General features: G+C 44.4%; 1 protein-coding gene across 2 annotated transcripts; it reads right to left on the minus strand.

Moving 5' to 3' along the window:
* Nucleotides 1-1005: 1005 nt before the first annotated feature.
* On the minus strand, nucleotides 1006-16179 carry LOC311106323 (adenylosuccinate synthetase isozyme 1 B; the record flags this gene model as incomplete). Of its 2 annotated transcripts, XM_084148639.1 has the most annotated exons (14): nucleotides 1931-2009; nucleotides 2479-2570; nucleotides 2677-2826; nucleotides 2979-3076; nucleotides 3229-3353; nucleotides 3520-3674; nucleotides 5619-5745; nucleotides 6040-6121; nucleotides 6271-6378; nucleotides 6653-6719; nucleotides 7184-7234; nucleotides 7382-7444; nucleotides 7588-7690; nucleotides 15959-16126. In XM_084148639.1, the coding sequence occupies 13 exons, from the start codon at nucleotides 16124-16126 to the stop codon at nucleotides 2518-2520; spliced, it is 1350 nt and encodes a 449-aa protein (XP_084004765.1). In that variant the 3' UTR covers nucleotides 1931-2009; nucleotides 2479-2517. The 2 variants fall into 2 exon arrangements, with proteins under 2 accessions (XP_084004764.1, XP_084004765.1); XM_084148638.1 differs by having other exon boundaries at nucleotides 1006-2570; nucleotides 15959-16179.
* Nucleotides 16180-16236: the final 57 nt, after the last annotated feature.

Here is a 16236-nt window from a genome sequence, read left to right on the forward strand (position 1 = left end):
CGGATGAGACACTCCAGCAGGCTCCTATCTAATTTGCCCTAACCTTCTCATTAAACAGGCCATCCCTCGGTCACAGTAACTGGCTATTTTCAGGGAAGCGACAGCGGTGGCGGTGGCCTTCTGGGGTGACACTCGAAGTGGAAAGGAAGGGTCATGGGAAGCAGGTGTGGTAAAAAGGACAAGTGGCTGGGATTTATTTGGAAAGGGTCTTAATCTGATAACCTAAACGACCAAACAGGAGCCTCATTGGCAATATTTCAGCAGTGCAGTGGTACTAGACTTTCTGATGAGACCAAATGAAGACAATGTTCCCATCACAACTGATCCCGAGCAGGTCACAATCCACACCGGTGCCAAATAAATAGAGGGATTTTAGGTTCTGACAGGTGGAAGCAAGTCCCTTGAATGACATTTTACTATGTACTATTTCACCTATTTTGTTTTCAGATTGGTGCAGATAAAGGAAAGGAGGCTGCGATAGTCTCAAGTGGTTTCCTCTCCCTATCTCCGGCTGGTTACACAGGCATTCTGATATTTTTTTCCACTAATTGGTCTTTTGACCAATCACATCAGATGTTCTCACATCAGAGCTGATCTGATTGGTCAAAAGACCAATTAGGGAACAAAAATATACGATTTGGTCTGCCTGTCTAATTGCAGCCGGAGATAGGGAGAGGAAACCACTTCAGACTGTTGAGATGTGCTGCCAATTAAAATAACCCAGTCCAGCAGATGGTACCATTTCCTCAGTATTCACCAGAGTTGTGACTACTGGTATCTTTTCTTGACAGAGGGGTGAGCCAGAGACAAAATAGATAAAACACAACAGATAAATTATGCGATATAACAGATTTATTTGCATATCAGATTTCCACTTCTATTTGTAACAATATTGCACTAGAGAACTTTTGGGGTATCAGTGTCATCTTAGCTGTTATAGTACAGTATCTGTCAAAGTGTGCTGTATGTGGAAGGTGCGGGAATCAGGCGCAGGACACAGAAGCCTCGTACAACAGTCTTTAGTGATTAAATATGAGCAAAAGTGCCCGGAGACGAGCGATACGCACACAGGCGTAAACAAACAGGAAAAATACATAAGCGCACACAAAGTGCGAAAACCTCTCCTAAAACACAAGGAGGGAAAACCAATACCGACACGTAGACAGGACGCTCAATAACACACAACACATGACTAACAAAACGAGAACTTATAGAACACCTAATCAACGCTAACTAACCACAGGTGTACAACAATCAGACAAAAGCAAACGAACATAGAAACATACAACGGTGGCAGCTAGTACTCCGGGGACGACGACCGCCGAAACCTGCCCGAGCAAGGAGGAGGAACAGCCTCGGCAGATTCCGTGACAGTATCAATGGGGGACATAATATTAAAAAGAAACTGAAATTTGACAGGTGCAAAAATACATTGTGACAGAGTTGATTGGTACAAAAATGTGTTTTATATAATCAAATGTGTCACAGAGGCAAAATAATGGATCCCTGTGCTCTTTCAACAAAGTGTGGACAACATGATACAGTATTGCACTTGAAGTTCTTGGACAGGTAGCAGGACACATCATTTACACCTAGACCACAACATGTTCTCCATCTCTACATTCAAATACTCAATCATGGGACACTCTTACTGACACTTGTGGCTGCTTCGCGTGATGCATTGTTGTCCTTTGTGCTGTTGTCTGTGCCCAACAATGTTTGTACCATGTTTGTGCTGCTACCATGTTGTGCTGCTGCTATGTTGTGTCGCTACCGTGTTGTTGTCATGTGTTGCTACCATGCTGTGTTGCTGCCATGCTGTGTTGTGTTGCTGCCATGCTGTGTTGTTGTCTTAGGTCTCTCTTTATGTAGTGTTGTGGTGTCTCTTGTCGTGATGTGTGGTTTGTCCTACATTTTTATTTTTAATCCCAGGCACCGTCCCCGCAGGAGGCCTTTTGCCTCTTGGTAGGCCGTCATTGTAAATAAGAATTTGTTCTTAACTGAAGTGCCTAGTTAAATAAAGGTTGAATAATTTTTTTTATGTTATACTCATAACTACATAATTCTGGCCATTGCAGTGTTCAAAATAGTTTCACATATCAGCTATTGTTCTACATCAGCATGCAAATATTAGGCATCAGATACTGGCCAAGGTTCATTCAAGTCTAAACAACGTAGGCTACCTGACATGACAGTAATGTCAAATCAAAACAATATTTCGCGAAATACTCAAATGCTGTATCAGTGCAAAGAAAGGAATTGGGTCATAAACAAGTCTATTTGAACTTGTTTGTAAATTGCAAAAGAGAAGAGCCACTGAGACACAATCAATAGAAGTATTTTCTGAACATTCATCTAGTCTCAAAGTCACATATTTGCTCACTTTGTGTGGCTGCGGCAGCCCCGTAAAGTAGGAAAACAATTTTCAAAACAGAGGAAATCTGACCAGGGCAGATAAAGCCATAGCACCTCAATCACCTTCATTGAGAGAGGAAGGATTGATGCAGGTCTTGTGTTCTAGAACAACTGGATCATAGACTCCCTGGCCTTGCCCACTCCAACCCATTTGACTGGAAAGAGAAAAAGTTGATTAAGAGCCATTGAAAAGTTTTAATGTATTGATCTCATTATTTTAAAAACAGAATGTAGGTCCTGAATTTGGAATAGAATATTTACTGGGTACGCCAACGTGGATCTCCACAAAGCGGATGTAGCTCTGGGCTTTGACTGGCAGATCTTCCCACTTCCTACAGGCTGAGGTGTCACTCTTCCAGCCAGGCAGTTTCTCGTACTCCACCTCCACTTTCTGCAGGACGTCCATGTTAGCTGAGAAGACATGGGTCATACAGTCCATGGAGAAAGGTTTCGTGGACATTTTTTCCTAATTAATCTTATAAAGCCAACACCATCTTCTTTGTTTGTTTCATCACATACATTTATGAAGGAATATGTACACTACTAAATTCAGTCAGTCTTACCTGGGAAATAGGGAATCTTTTTGCCATTGAGCTTATAAGACACTCCCACTTTGATTTCATCCATCACATCAAGGATATCAAGTTTGGTTAATGCAAACCTGTGATTGAAAAACAAGGTTAAAATGTATCTCTCTTCTCTTGCCATCCCCCCCAATAAGATCCAGTAGGTGGCAATGTGGCCCAAATTCTCTATAAAGAAAACAGGACTGCACAACATTCGGGGCATGGCAAAACCTGCTGTGACACTCACGCGGTGAACCCGTTGATCATGTTGGCGTAACGCAGGATGACCAGATCCAGCCATCCACAGCGTCTCTTCCTCCCTGTGGTCACACCCACCTCACAGCCCCGCGTCTGCAGCAGCTCCCCAACCTCCTGTAAGGACGGATGCCAGCAGAAAAGCTGGTCTGAGCAATCAGACCTTCAACTACTCTATTCTGTGTAGTTCTGACTACTTTGAGTTTGAATTCTGACATTATGTTCTTCATTCTATAGCTCCTCTTATTTGCATTTAGTGTATCATGTTTGGGGTTCGACTCACATTGAGTTGTTCTGTGGGGAATGCCCCGATGCCCACTCTAGTGGTGTAGGCCTTCACCACCCCATACACATCACCAATGTTCAGAGGTGGGATGCCCAGTCCGGTGCACACACCACCCACGGTGCAGTTTGATGATGTCACAAATGGGTATGTTCCTGGGAGACGAGAGAAACATTTTAAAGGAATGCATTTCTGATCGCCTCCTGGATGTGCACCAGACCATTTGCTAGCAAACTGTGTGGGGGAATGTCTTCCTTTAAAACGTCCTATTTCATTATAACGACTACTGTACAGTCAAAAGTTTTGAGAATGACAAGTATTGGTCTTCACAAAGTTCGCTGCTTCAGTGTTATGATATATTTTTGTCAGATGTTACTATGGTATACTGAAGTATAATTACAAGCATTCCATAAGTGTCAAAGGCTTTTATTGACAATTACATTAAGTTTATGCAAAGAGTCAATATTTGCAGTGTTGACCTTTCTTTTTCAAGACCTCTGCAATCCGCCCTGGCATGCTGTTAATTAACTTCTGGGCCACATCCTGACTGATGGAAGCCCATTCTTGCATAATCAATGCTTGGAGTTTGTCAGAATTTGTGGGTTTTTGTTTGTCCACCCGCCTCGAGGATCGACCACAAATTGTCAATGGGATTAAGGTTTGGGGGGTTTCCTGGCCATGGACCCAAAATGTCGATGTTTTGTTCCCCGAGCCACTTAGTTATCACTTTTGCCTTATGGCAAGGTGCTCCATCATGCTGGAAAAGGCATTGGTCGTCACCAAACTGTTCTTGGATGGTTGGGAGAAGTTGCTCTCGGAGGATGTGTTGGTACCATTCTTTATTCATGGCTGTGTTCTTAGGCAAAATTGTGAGTGAGCCCACTCCCTTGGCTGAGAAGCAACCCCACACATGAATGGTCTCAGGATGCTTTACTGTTGGCATGACACAGGACTGATGGTAGCGCTCACCTTGTCTTCTCCGGACAAGGTGTTTTCCAGATGCCCCAAACAATCGGAAAGGGGATTCATCAGAGAAAATGACTTTACCCCAGTCCTCAGCAGTCCAATCCCTGTACCTTTTGCAGAATATCAGTCTGTCCCTGATGTGCTTCCTGGAGAGAAGTGGCTTCTTTGCTGCCCTTCTTGACACCAGGCCATCCTCCAAAAGCCTTCACCTCACTGTGCGTGCAGATGCACTCACACCTGCCTGGTGCCATTCCTGAGCAAGCTCTGCACTGGTGGTGCCCCGATCCCGCAGCTGAACCAACTTTAGGAGACGGTCCTGGCGCTTGCTGGACTTTCTTGGGCGCCCTGACACCTTCACAACAATTGAACCTCTCTCCTTGAAGTTCTTGATGATCCGATAAATGGTTGATTTAGGTGCAATCTTACTAGCAGCAATATCCTTGCCTGTGAAGCCCTTTTTGTGCAAAGCAATGATGACGGCACGTGTTTCCTTGCAGGTAACCATGGTTAACAGAGGAAGAACAATGATTTCAAGCACCACCCTCCTTTTAAAGCTTCTAGTCTGTTATTCTAACTCAATCAGCATGACAGAGTGATCTCCAGCCTTGTCAACACTCTCACCTGTGTCAATGAGAGAATCACTGACATGATGGCAGCTGGTCCTTTTGTGGCAGGGCTGAAATGCAGTGGAAATGTTTTTGGGGGATTAAGTTCATTTTCATTCTTTGCAATTATTGCAATTCATCTGATCACTCTTCATGACATTCTGGAGTATATGCAAATTGCCATCATCAAAACTGAGGCAGCAGACTTTGTGAAAATTAGTATTTGTGTCATTCTCAAAACTTTTGACCACGACTGTATATGTGGTTATGTCAACAGGTGTAAACAAGGACTGTGTAGACCCAAATAGTTGTTTAGCCTATCTTAAGAAACCAAACACAAACCCCTTCTAAGGAAACTTACCATGTCTATGAACATACCTTTACATTTTAGTCATTTAGCAGACGCTCTTATCCAAAGCGACTTACAGTAGTGAGTACCATGACTCTTGGGCGAACAGTGCTTATTAATATCCATGCGTCTATACCAGTCTCATACGGTCAGCCACAGGGGAGTATAGTATTCCTTACCAAAGTCAATGTCAAGCAAGGCAGCGTTCGCTCCCTCCACCAGAATCTTCTTAGGGGGTCCATTAATAGCATCGTACATGAAATAGATACCGTCTCGCACCATGGGTCTTATCCGCTCAGCATACTCCTATATGATTAGACAGGATGCAAGATTAGATTTGTTCCTACTATATGGATAGATGGATCATGAGAGCAGAGCTACTGTAATTCTCATCTGCTTCTCTGATGCTAAATTTAGACCTCACCCCATGACAGAGAGGATTTCATGGTTATTATGGGGTGATGATGATGAGTTATGATTGTGTCCACTCCGTTACAATTCTGACATACATTTTCTACTAGCTGAGGGGTATTTACCCCATAGCCATGTCAACATACACAAACAAACACATAAAAAAAATGCACACTTCATGAAACCCACCTTTAATTTCTTCAGCTGACCGTCAACATCTACCTCCAATGTGGGGAACATGGCCTGGTACTGCTGAGCAAGGTTCTTGAACCTAGAACCAAGCCACCATCAGAAGAACATGAATATACTGGAGCAATATGTCCATAATAAATGTTCCCATTGTCCAGAGAGCCAAATGCCAACTGGCACTCCCCATAACCCTCAGTCTCTGTGGGTGAAGGTGACGATGGTGAGACTTACCTCTTAGAAAAGTCTTTGAAATCAGCTAGAAGGTCACAGATACGCAGCCCCGTACGTGATGCTTTGCTTGAGTAGGTTGGTCCGATGCCTTTCTTTGTGGTTCCAATACTGTATGAAGTAAATGAAGAATTACAACACTATTTGAGGAATATAAGCATTTCAACGCTACATGAATTATGATTCTAATAAAACACTTAATCTGGTAACACTTTACTTAAAGCCTGCAGGTAATGCTTAATAACACGTTACAAGCATCGCATGCCTTTATAATGTATCATGATTTATGACAAGTTTTACAATGCATCACAATGCATTACACCTGCAGGCTTTAGTAAAGTGTTGTTTGAGTCCTGCAGTAGAAGGTGTAATTTCCTGTTCTTACTTTTTCCCTTCCTGTGCTTGTCTCTGTACCTCCTGGAGTCCGTCAACTGCCTGGTGGAAGTCAAACACTGTCCAAAGGGTAAACAGGTTATTTCACACCACGGACACATAAACATATGCCTTTCAACAGCAGAACATGCCATCGGAACATGTGAGACTATGGGATAAATGTCTCTCCATGTTCTAAGATTATCTGCAACAACTGTTTATCAGCACTGTAAAGAAGTATTCTTAAAATCATGGTCTCACAGCTGGTGATCAATGTCAAATTGTTGTCACAACACAAACAATATTAAATATTGCATTGCCATATTGTTACATAACCTACAGTAACTGTAAAAAGTGCTAACATAAATCAATCAGCAATTGATTGGTGGGCAATCAGCAATAATCAATTCTATCCTATCACACCACATCTGTTACTCTCAACAAACAATTGTGTTTGTATTATCTGTTTTTAGCACTATCTGAACTACATGTCCTTTGCCCTCTCTTCTACATGCAGCTGTTTTCCAATAAGAGTGTTAGTTACCAATGTGGGCCCTGTCTGATATGATCAGTCTCTTCTCCCAGTCTTTAAGGCCTGCGGGAAGGAAACATAAAACAGTTAGACAAAATCACTCTGTCCTCTCATCTGCTGTTCCTTTCTAAATAGATTATCAAAATGCACATCCCAAGACAAACTATAGGCCAATGACTCCACTTAATGTTGATATCAAAATCTTCCCACCTTTCTTTTCATTTTTTTCTGCTTCTTCAAACAAGCCTGGCAGATGAATGACCACACCATTGCCTGCAGAGACAGAAGGGATGTTCTGTGTAAGAATACACAGTGGGCTATGATTTGATGGTAGGCCTACATCTAACAGGCAAACCAAAGAGCCGAGTGACTGGTCAGTGCAAGCTGCTGATGACAGGGAATAGAGATGTACACACCGATCACAGAAAGAGCTTTGGAGTTGATGATCCCGCTGGGGAGGAGGTGGAAGTCATATTCCTTCCCATCCACGACCACCGTGTGACCTGCATTGTTACCGCCCTTGTGGTCAGAAGAACAAGAAGAACAGAGCGGGCACTCAGGAATGCGATAAATGTATGGGTTATTTATCTCATCCAACAAGTCTCCACTGTCTGCAGATACACAAGACTGGCTGGTCTATATATAACTATAACATGCCTGCGTGGCTCCTGGGGAAATACAGTAGGTCTTCCCACATCAAACTATCCCACAGTCTGCAGTACTAGAGTAAGAGCTATTTTAGCAGCAATCGGGGCAGTATGCCCTTCTCATGTATACATGCTTCCCCAGGCATGTATCTCCTCTTTATCCCCTGGGCCTGGCAGGCACACTGGAGGAAGAGGGGCATGCCAAACTGACACTCTCTTATCTGTGCAACCGGGGACAAATAGCTCATTGTCACGGATACTTCCTCTCCGGCGCTTGAGGTCGCCAGTCTGCTTATTATTACGCACACCTGTCACCATCGTTACGTGCACCAGCGCCTCATCAGACTCACCTGGACTCCGTCACCTTCCTCATTACCTCCCCTATATAAATTACCAGTCAAAAGTTTGGACACACCTACTCCTTCAAGGGTTTTTCTTTATTTTTACAATTTCTTACATTGTAGAATAATACTGAAGACATCAAAACTATGAAATAACACATGGAATCATGTAGTAACCAAAAAAAGTGTTAAACAAATCAAAATATATGTTATATTTGAGATTCTTCAAATAGCCACCCCTTGCCTTGATGACAGCTTTGCACGCTCTTGGCATTCTCTCAACCAGCTTCATGAGGTAGTCACCTGGAATGTATTTCAATTATAAGGTGTGCCTTCTTAAAAATTAATTTGTGGAATTTCTTTCCTTCTTAATGCATTTGAGCCAATCAGTTGTGTTGTTATGGCAAGAACAGCTCAAATAAGCAAAGAGAAACGACAGTCCATCATTACTTTAAGACATGAAGGTCAGTCAATATGGAAAATGTAAAGACCTTTGAAAGTTTCTTCAAGTGCAGTCGCAAAAACCATCAAGCGCTATGATGAAACTGGCTCTCATGAGGACTGCCACAGGAATGGAAGACCCATAGTTACCTCTGCTGCAGAGGATAAGTTCATTAGAGTTACCAGCCTCAGAAATTGCAGCCCAAATAAATGTGTGAATCAGGCCTTAAGGACCACTACTTAAGGACACCAATAAGAAGAAGAGACCTGCTTGGGCCAAGAAAGACGAGCAATGGACATTAGACCGGTGTAAATTTGTCCTTTGGTCTGGAGTCCAAATCTGAGATTTTTGGTTCAAACCGCCGTGTCTTTGTGAGACGCGGTGTGGTTGAACGGATGATCTCCGCATGTGTAGTTCCCACCGTAAAGCATGGAGGAGGAGGTGTTATGGTGTGGGGGTGCTTTGCTGGTGACACTGTCTGTGATTTATTTAGAATTCAAGGCACACTTAACCAGCATGGCTACCACAGCATTCTGCAGCGATACGCCATCCCATCTGGTTTGGTCTTAGTGGGACTGTCATTTGTTTTTCAACAGGACGATGACCCAAAACACACCTCCAGGCTGTGTAAGGGCTATTTTACCAAGAAGGAGAGTGATGGAGTGCTGTATCAGATGTTCTGGCCTCCACAATCCCCCGACCTCAACCCAACTGAGATGGCTTGGGATGAGTCGGACGGCAGAGTGAAGGAAAAGCAGCCAACAAGTGCTCAGTATATGTGGGAACTCCTTCAATATTGTTGGAAAAGCATTCCAGGTGAAGCTGGTTGAGAGAATGCCAAGAGTGTGCAAAGCTGTCATCAAATATATTTTGATTTGTTTAACACTTTTATGGTTACTACATGATTCCATATGTGTTATTTCATAGTTTTGATGTCTTCACTATTATTCTACAATGTAGAAAATAGTGAAAATAAAGAAAAACCTTTGAATGAGTAGGCGTGTCTAAACTTTTGACTGGTACTGTATGTCACTCCCTTTAGTTCCTTCCCTAGGCGTTATTGATTCTGTTCCTGTGTTTCATGTCTGTACGCCGCTCGTGTTTCTTGTTTTGTTTAATTTATTATTAAATTCACTCCCTGTACTTGCTTCCCGACTCCCAGCATACACGTTACACGTTACGCATCAGGGAGTGTTTTTTGTTTTTGTTGGTGACGTCAGGTCCGGGTGCCGCTGCCGGAGCAACCGAGGATGCCTCAGCTAGCTCGTTAGGCTCCCACGCCTCAGCTGGCTCGACAGGTTCACAATACTCGGTTGGCTCGGCAGGCTCCCATGCCTCAGCCGGATCGTCAGGCTCTCATGCCTCAGCCAGCTCGTCAGGCTCCCATGCCTCAGCCGGCTCAACAGGTTCACAAGACTCGGTTGGCTCGTCAGGCTCCCATGCCTCAGCCGGCTCGTCAGGCTCCCGTGCCTCAGCCGGCTCGTCAGGCTCCCGTGCCTCAGCCGGCTCGACAGGTTCCTGTGCCTCAGCAGAAGCGATCGGCCCGCTCCTGGTCCCCGGGACCGTCCCTCTGGTCGGCGTCCTGCAGCTGGAGCCATGCGTCCGGGAGGGGATATTGTCACGTATACTCCCTCTCCGGCGCTCAAGGTTGCCAGTCTGCTTATTATTACGCACACCTGTCACCATCGCCTCATCAGACTCACCTGGACTCCATCACCTTCCTGATTACCTCCCATATATATGTCACTCTCTTTGGTTCCTTCCCTAGAAGTTATTGATTTTGTTCCTGTGTTTCATGTCTGTACCTACTTGTGTTTCTTGTTATTATTAAATTCACTACCTGTACTTGCTTCCCGACTCCCAGTGTACACGTTACACTCATTAGCAGTAAACTAGTGACAAGCCCAAACTCTTTCTTGGCACAAAGGAGACAGTCCACTATTTTATTTTGCTTGTTGAATGATGCATAGGTGGAGATAGAAATGAGCCCATTTGAAAAATCTTTGAGGACTTTAAATGTTACCTATAAGCACCTTTTATCATTGTCCTAAAAGTTATGTGTATGTTGTTACTTCCAGTATCTCCTCTGCAGCTGCATTTCACTCCTGTCCTTCTGCAGGATCCTCTTTTATGTCTCCACCAGTGGCACCACAGATTTAGCAAATCAAATAACATTTTATTTGTCACATGCGCTGAATACAACAGGTGTAGACCTTACCGTGAAATGCTTACTTACAGTGGGGAGAACAAGTATTTGATACACTGCCGATTTTGCAGGTTTTCCTACTTACAAAGCATGTAGAGGTCTGTAATTTTTATCATAGGTACACTTCAACTGTGAGAGACGGAATCTAAAAAATCCACAAAATCACATTGTATGATTTTTAAGTAATTAATTTGCATTTTATTGCATGACATAAGTATTTGATACATCAGAAAAGCTTAATATTTGGTGCAGAAACCTTTGTTTGCAATTACAGAGATCATACGTTTCCTGTAGGTCTTGACCAGGTTCACACACACTGCAGCAGGGATTTTCGCCCACTCCTCCATACAGACCTTCTCCAGATCCTTCAGGTTTCGGGGCTGTCGCTGGGCAATACGGACTTTTAGCTCCCTCCAAAGATTTTCTATTGGGTTCAGGTCTGGAGACTGGCTAGGCCCTGGCTGTGTGTTTCGGGTCGTTGTCATGCTGGAAGACCCAGCCACGACCCATCTTCAATGCTCTTACTGAGGGAAGGAGGTTGTTGGCCAAGATCTCGCGATACATGGCCCCATCCATCCTCCCCTCAATACGGTGCAGTCGTCCTGTCCCCTTTTCAGAAAAGCATCCCCAAATAATGATGTTTCCACCTCCATGCTTCACGGTTGGGATGGTGTTCTTGGGGTTGTACTCATCCTTCTTCTTCCTCCAAACACGGCGAGTGGAGTTTAGACCAAAAAGCTCTATTTTTGTCTCATCAGACCACATGACCTTCTCCCATTCCTCCTCTGGATCCTCCAGATGGTCATTGGCAAACTTCAGATGGGCCTGGACATGCACTGGCTTGAGCAGGGGGACCTTGCGTGCGCTGCAGGATTTTAATCCATGACGGCGTAGTGTGTTACTAATGGTTTTCTTTGAGACTGTGGTCCCAGCTCTCTTCAGGTCATTGACCAGGTCCTGCCGTGTAGTTCTGGGCTGATCCCTCACCTTCCTCATGATCATTGATATCCCACGAGGTGAGATCTTGCATGGAGCCCCAGACCGAGGGTGATTGACCGTCATCTTGAACTTCTTCCATTTTCTAATAATTGCGCCAACAGTTGTTGCCTTCTCACCAGGCTGCTTGCCTATTGTCCTGTAGCTCATCCCAGCCTTGTGCAGGTCTACAATTTTATCCCTGATGTCCTTACACAGCTCTCTGGTCTTGGCCATTGTGGAGAGGTTGGAGTCTGTTTGATTGAGTGTGTGGACAGGTGTCTTTTATACAGGTAACGAGTTCAAACAGGTGCAGTTAATACAGGTAATGAGTGGAGAACAGGAGGGCTGGATTTTTGTTTTAGATTCCGTCTCTCACAGTTGAAGTGTACCTATGATAAAAATTACAGACCTCTACATGCTTTGTAAGTAGGAAAACCTGCAACATCGGCAGTGTATCAAATAATTGTTCTCCCCACTGTACAAGCCCTTAACCAACAATGCAGTTCAAGAAATTGAGTTAAGAAAATATTACCTAAATAAAATAAATAAAAAATAAAATAAAAAAATAACACAATAAAATAACAACGACGCTTTATACAGGGGGTACCGAGTCAATGTGCGGGGGTACAGGTTAGTTGAGGTAATTTGTACATGTAGGTAGGGGTAAAGTGACTATGCATAGATAATTAACAGCAAGTAGCAGCAGTGTAAAAACAAGGGGGGGGGGGGGGGGGGTCAATGTAAATAGTCCGGGTGGCCATTTTATTAATTGTTCTGCAGTCTTATGGCTTGGGGGTAGAAGCTGTTATGGAGCCTTTTGGACCTAGACTTGGCGCTCCGGTACCGCTTGCCGTTCGGTAGCAGAGAGAACAGTCTATGACTTGGGTGACTGGAGTCTTTGACCATTTTTGGGGCCTTCCTCTGACACCGCCTAGTATATAGGCGTCTGCTAAATGGCATATTATTATTATTATTATTATTATTATTATTATTATTATTATTATTATTATTATATAGGTCCTGGATGGCAGGAAGCTTGGCCCCAGTGATGTACTGGGCTGTACACACTACCTTCTGTAGCGCCTTATGGTCAAATGCCGAGCAGTGGCCATACCAGGCGATGATGCAACCGGTCAGGATGCTCTCGATGGTGCAGCTGTATAACTTTTTGAGTATCTGGGGACCCATGCCAAATCTTTTCAGTCTCCTGGGGGGGATAGGGTGTTGTTGTGCCCTCTTCACGACTGTCTTGGTGTGTTTGGACCATGATAGTTTGTTGGTGATGTGGACACCAAGGAACTTGAAACTCTTGCTCCACTACAGCCCCGTCGATGTTAATGGGGGCCTGTTCTGCCCTCCTTTTCCTGTCGTCCACGATCAGCTCCTTTGTCTTGCTCACACTGAGGGAGAGGTTGTTGTCCTGGCACCACACTGCCAGGTCTCTGACCTCCTCCCTATAGGCTGTCTCATCGTTGTCGGTGATCAGGCCTACCACTGTTGTGTCGTCAGCAAACTTAATGATGGTGTTGGAGTTGTGCTTGGCCACACAGTCGTGGGTGAACAGGGAGTACAGGAGGGGACTAAGCACGCACCCCTGAGGGGCCCCAGTGTTGAGAATCAGCGTGGCAGATGTGTTGTTTTTACATTTACATTTTTAGTCATTTAGCAGACGCTCTTATCCAGAGCGACTTACAGTTAGTGAATACATATTATTTTTTTTTATACTGGCCCCCCGTGGGAATCAAACCCACAACCCTGGCGTTGCAAACGCCATGCTCTATCAACTGAGCTACATCCCGGCCGGCCATTCCCTCCCGCTGGGCCAATTGTGCGCCGCCCATGAGTCTCCCGGTCGCGGCCGGCTGTGACAGAGCCTGGATTCGAACCAGGATCTCTAGTGACACAGTTAGCACTGCGATGCAGTGCCTTAGGGCGGCCCATCAGGAAGTCCAGGATCCAGTTGCAGAGGGAGGTGTTAAGTCCCAGGGTCCTTAGCTTAGTGATGAGCTTTGTGGTCATTATGGTGTTGAACGCTGAGCTGTAGTCAATGAACAGCATTCTCACATAGGTGTTCCTTTTGTCCAGGTGGGAATGGGCACTGTGGAGTGCGATTGAGATTGCATCATCTGTGGATCTGTTGGGGTGGTATGCAAATTAGAGTGGGTCTAGGGTTTCCGGGATGATGGTTTTGATGTGAGTCATGACCAGCCTTTCAAAGCACTTCATGGCTACAGACGTGAGTGCTACGGGAGGTAGTCATTTAGGCATGTTATTTTTGCTTTCTTGGGCACAGGGACTATGGTGGTCTGCTTGAAACATGTAGGTATTACAGACTCAGTCAGAGAGAGGTTGAAAATGTCAGTGAAAACACTTGGCAGTTGGTCCGCGCATGCTCTGAGTACACGTCCTGGTAATCCGTCTTGCCCCGCGGCCTTGTGAATGTTGACCTGTTTAAAGGTCTTGCTCACATCGGCTACGGAGAGCGTGATCACACAATCGTCCGGAACAGCTGGTGCTCTCATGCATGCTTCAGTGTCGCTTGCCTCGAAGCGAGCATAAAAGGCATTTAGCTCGTCTGGAAGGCTTGCGTCACTGGGCAGCTCTCGGCTGGGTTTACCAATACCAAATCCCTTCCTTCCTTAGTGCCAAAGAGGAACCTAAATGTGCAAATGCTAACACTTTTTATTGCCAATCACATAAATAAACATTAAGACACCAGCAGAAGCTTCATATAGATTCACACTGCCATATTTCTAAGGTTACTTTCTAACGAAGATCAGTGTTGATTTGTCAGTTAAAAGACCAGAATGTCCTGATCCAAATTATTTTTACTGTAGCACTGAAAATGAATACAGAGTGAACAATATGATGAATCATATTGTTTGGAGATTAAACACCATTTTTACATATTCAATAAGGAATAATTTATTACAGAGGAATGTACAATTTGGCCCCTTGAGGGTTTAGCACGTTTGTCATAGTTCAGTGACATACTTGCCCAAATTCCTCTTTGATTACATTATGCACTAAAACAGGCTACACAGACAGTCCTCAGAATGATAGCGTGAGTGACCTTGGGACCTTAGGACACTGCTGCCCATTGTCACTGCCCAACACTCTCAATTAGGATAATTGAACACCACTCTTCAAAAATGCCATGGATTTCTTTATTGGATTGAGAATATTTCGGCCTCCATCTTTTGGAGGTTTGTAGCGACAGTGCCGACAAGGAGAGATACAGTGAGTATTCAGTCCACCATGGTGGGACTAGAGTTGCATAAAGGAATGTAGACCTATCGTAAGCTGTTTCCCAAAGAGGGGATCAGGATCCACCGGGGAGCCACTTACATAAATGGGTGCAAACTGTGAGAGGCTGTGGTCCATTCACTGAAGAATAGGCTAACAGGGGTCTAAAAATGGTTAAAATTATTCAAACAGTTAAGATGGCTATGCTCAAATCGCACTGTTACTTTTATAGGTTGCAATATGTTATCAGCAGCCTTTCCAATAAATCAGTAATATGTCCCCTTCAGTAAATCACAGTTGGTTAGTCTACCACTACTCAGTCACCGCGCATTGACATATATCAGGCCATTGTACTGAGGGGAATGCGGCATACCACTGATGTCGCTGAGACGTGAGACCTTTACCACTTGTGCTGTCTGGAACAAAGTATAGCACACTGTGGCACTGGCATCACTGGCCTCCCCGAGCCCATATTGTAATAGAGCTTTCATAGATACGCTATGCACATCAACACAGCTCCAAACTTCTGTTGAGCCGGGTTCTTGTTACAACATACCGGCATTTGCTTGTCTTTATAAACCCAACATTCTACGGTGCCGTGCTGAAATAGTGAATGCCCAATCTGTTTTATTTCATGCCCCTGGAAACAAAGTTAACTATCGCGCTACGACGCTACGACTCTACACAATGAATGGCACATACTGTACACTGTGTGACATTGCTCACAGAAACAAATATACTAAGCCGCCGCAATTGTTAACCCGTGCGTAAAGCAATTTGGGTCAAAATAAAAAGCAAAGGTTTGGAGAGAAGAGCGGCTTTGCGCACCATTATCTTGCAAGTGCAACTTCTGCAAAATAAAAAAATGCATGTATAACAAAGAACAAATAAGAAAAAAATGAGTACATTTAAATCTTATTTCCTCACCTGGCATCTGCAAATGATGTCCGACTCTGTCGCCAACAAGTCGACCACTTTTCCCTTCCCTTCATCGCCCCACTGTGCACCAAGTACAACTGTCAACTTGTTCCCTGTGTCGTTACGGGGTCGCTTACCCCCAGCTCCGGGGCTTGTGTAACAAGCTTTGTGAGACATGTTTAGCCTACACTAGTGCACTGAGCGCAGTAGAAACGACAACCCGTAGGCCTATCTGATTGGAAAAATTCCCCCTCAAGTCTGAGTCCGGTGTAACCAAATACGGGTTA

The sequence above is a fragment of the Coregonus lavaretus genome (genome assembly GCF_964263955.1).
Source record: "Coregonus lavaretus genome assembly, chromosome: 31".
Taxonomy (NCBI): Eukaryota; Metazoa; Chordata; class Actinopteri; order Salmoniformes; family Salmonidae; genus Coregonus; species Coregonus lavaretus.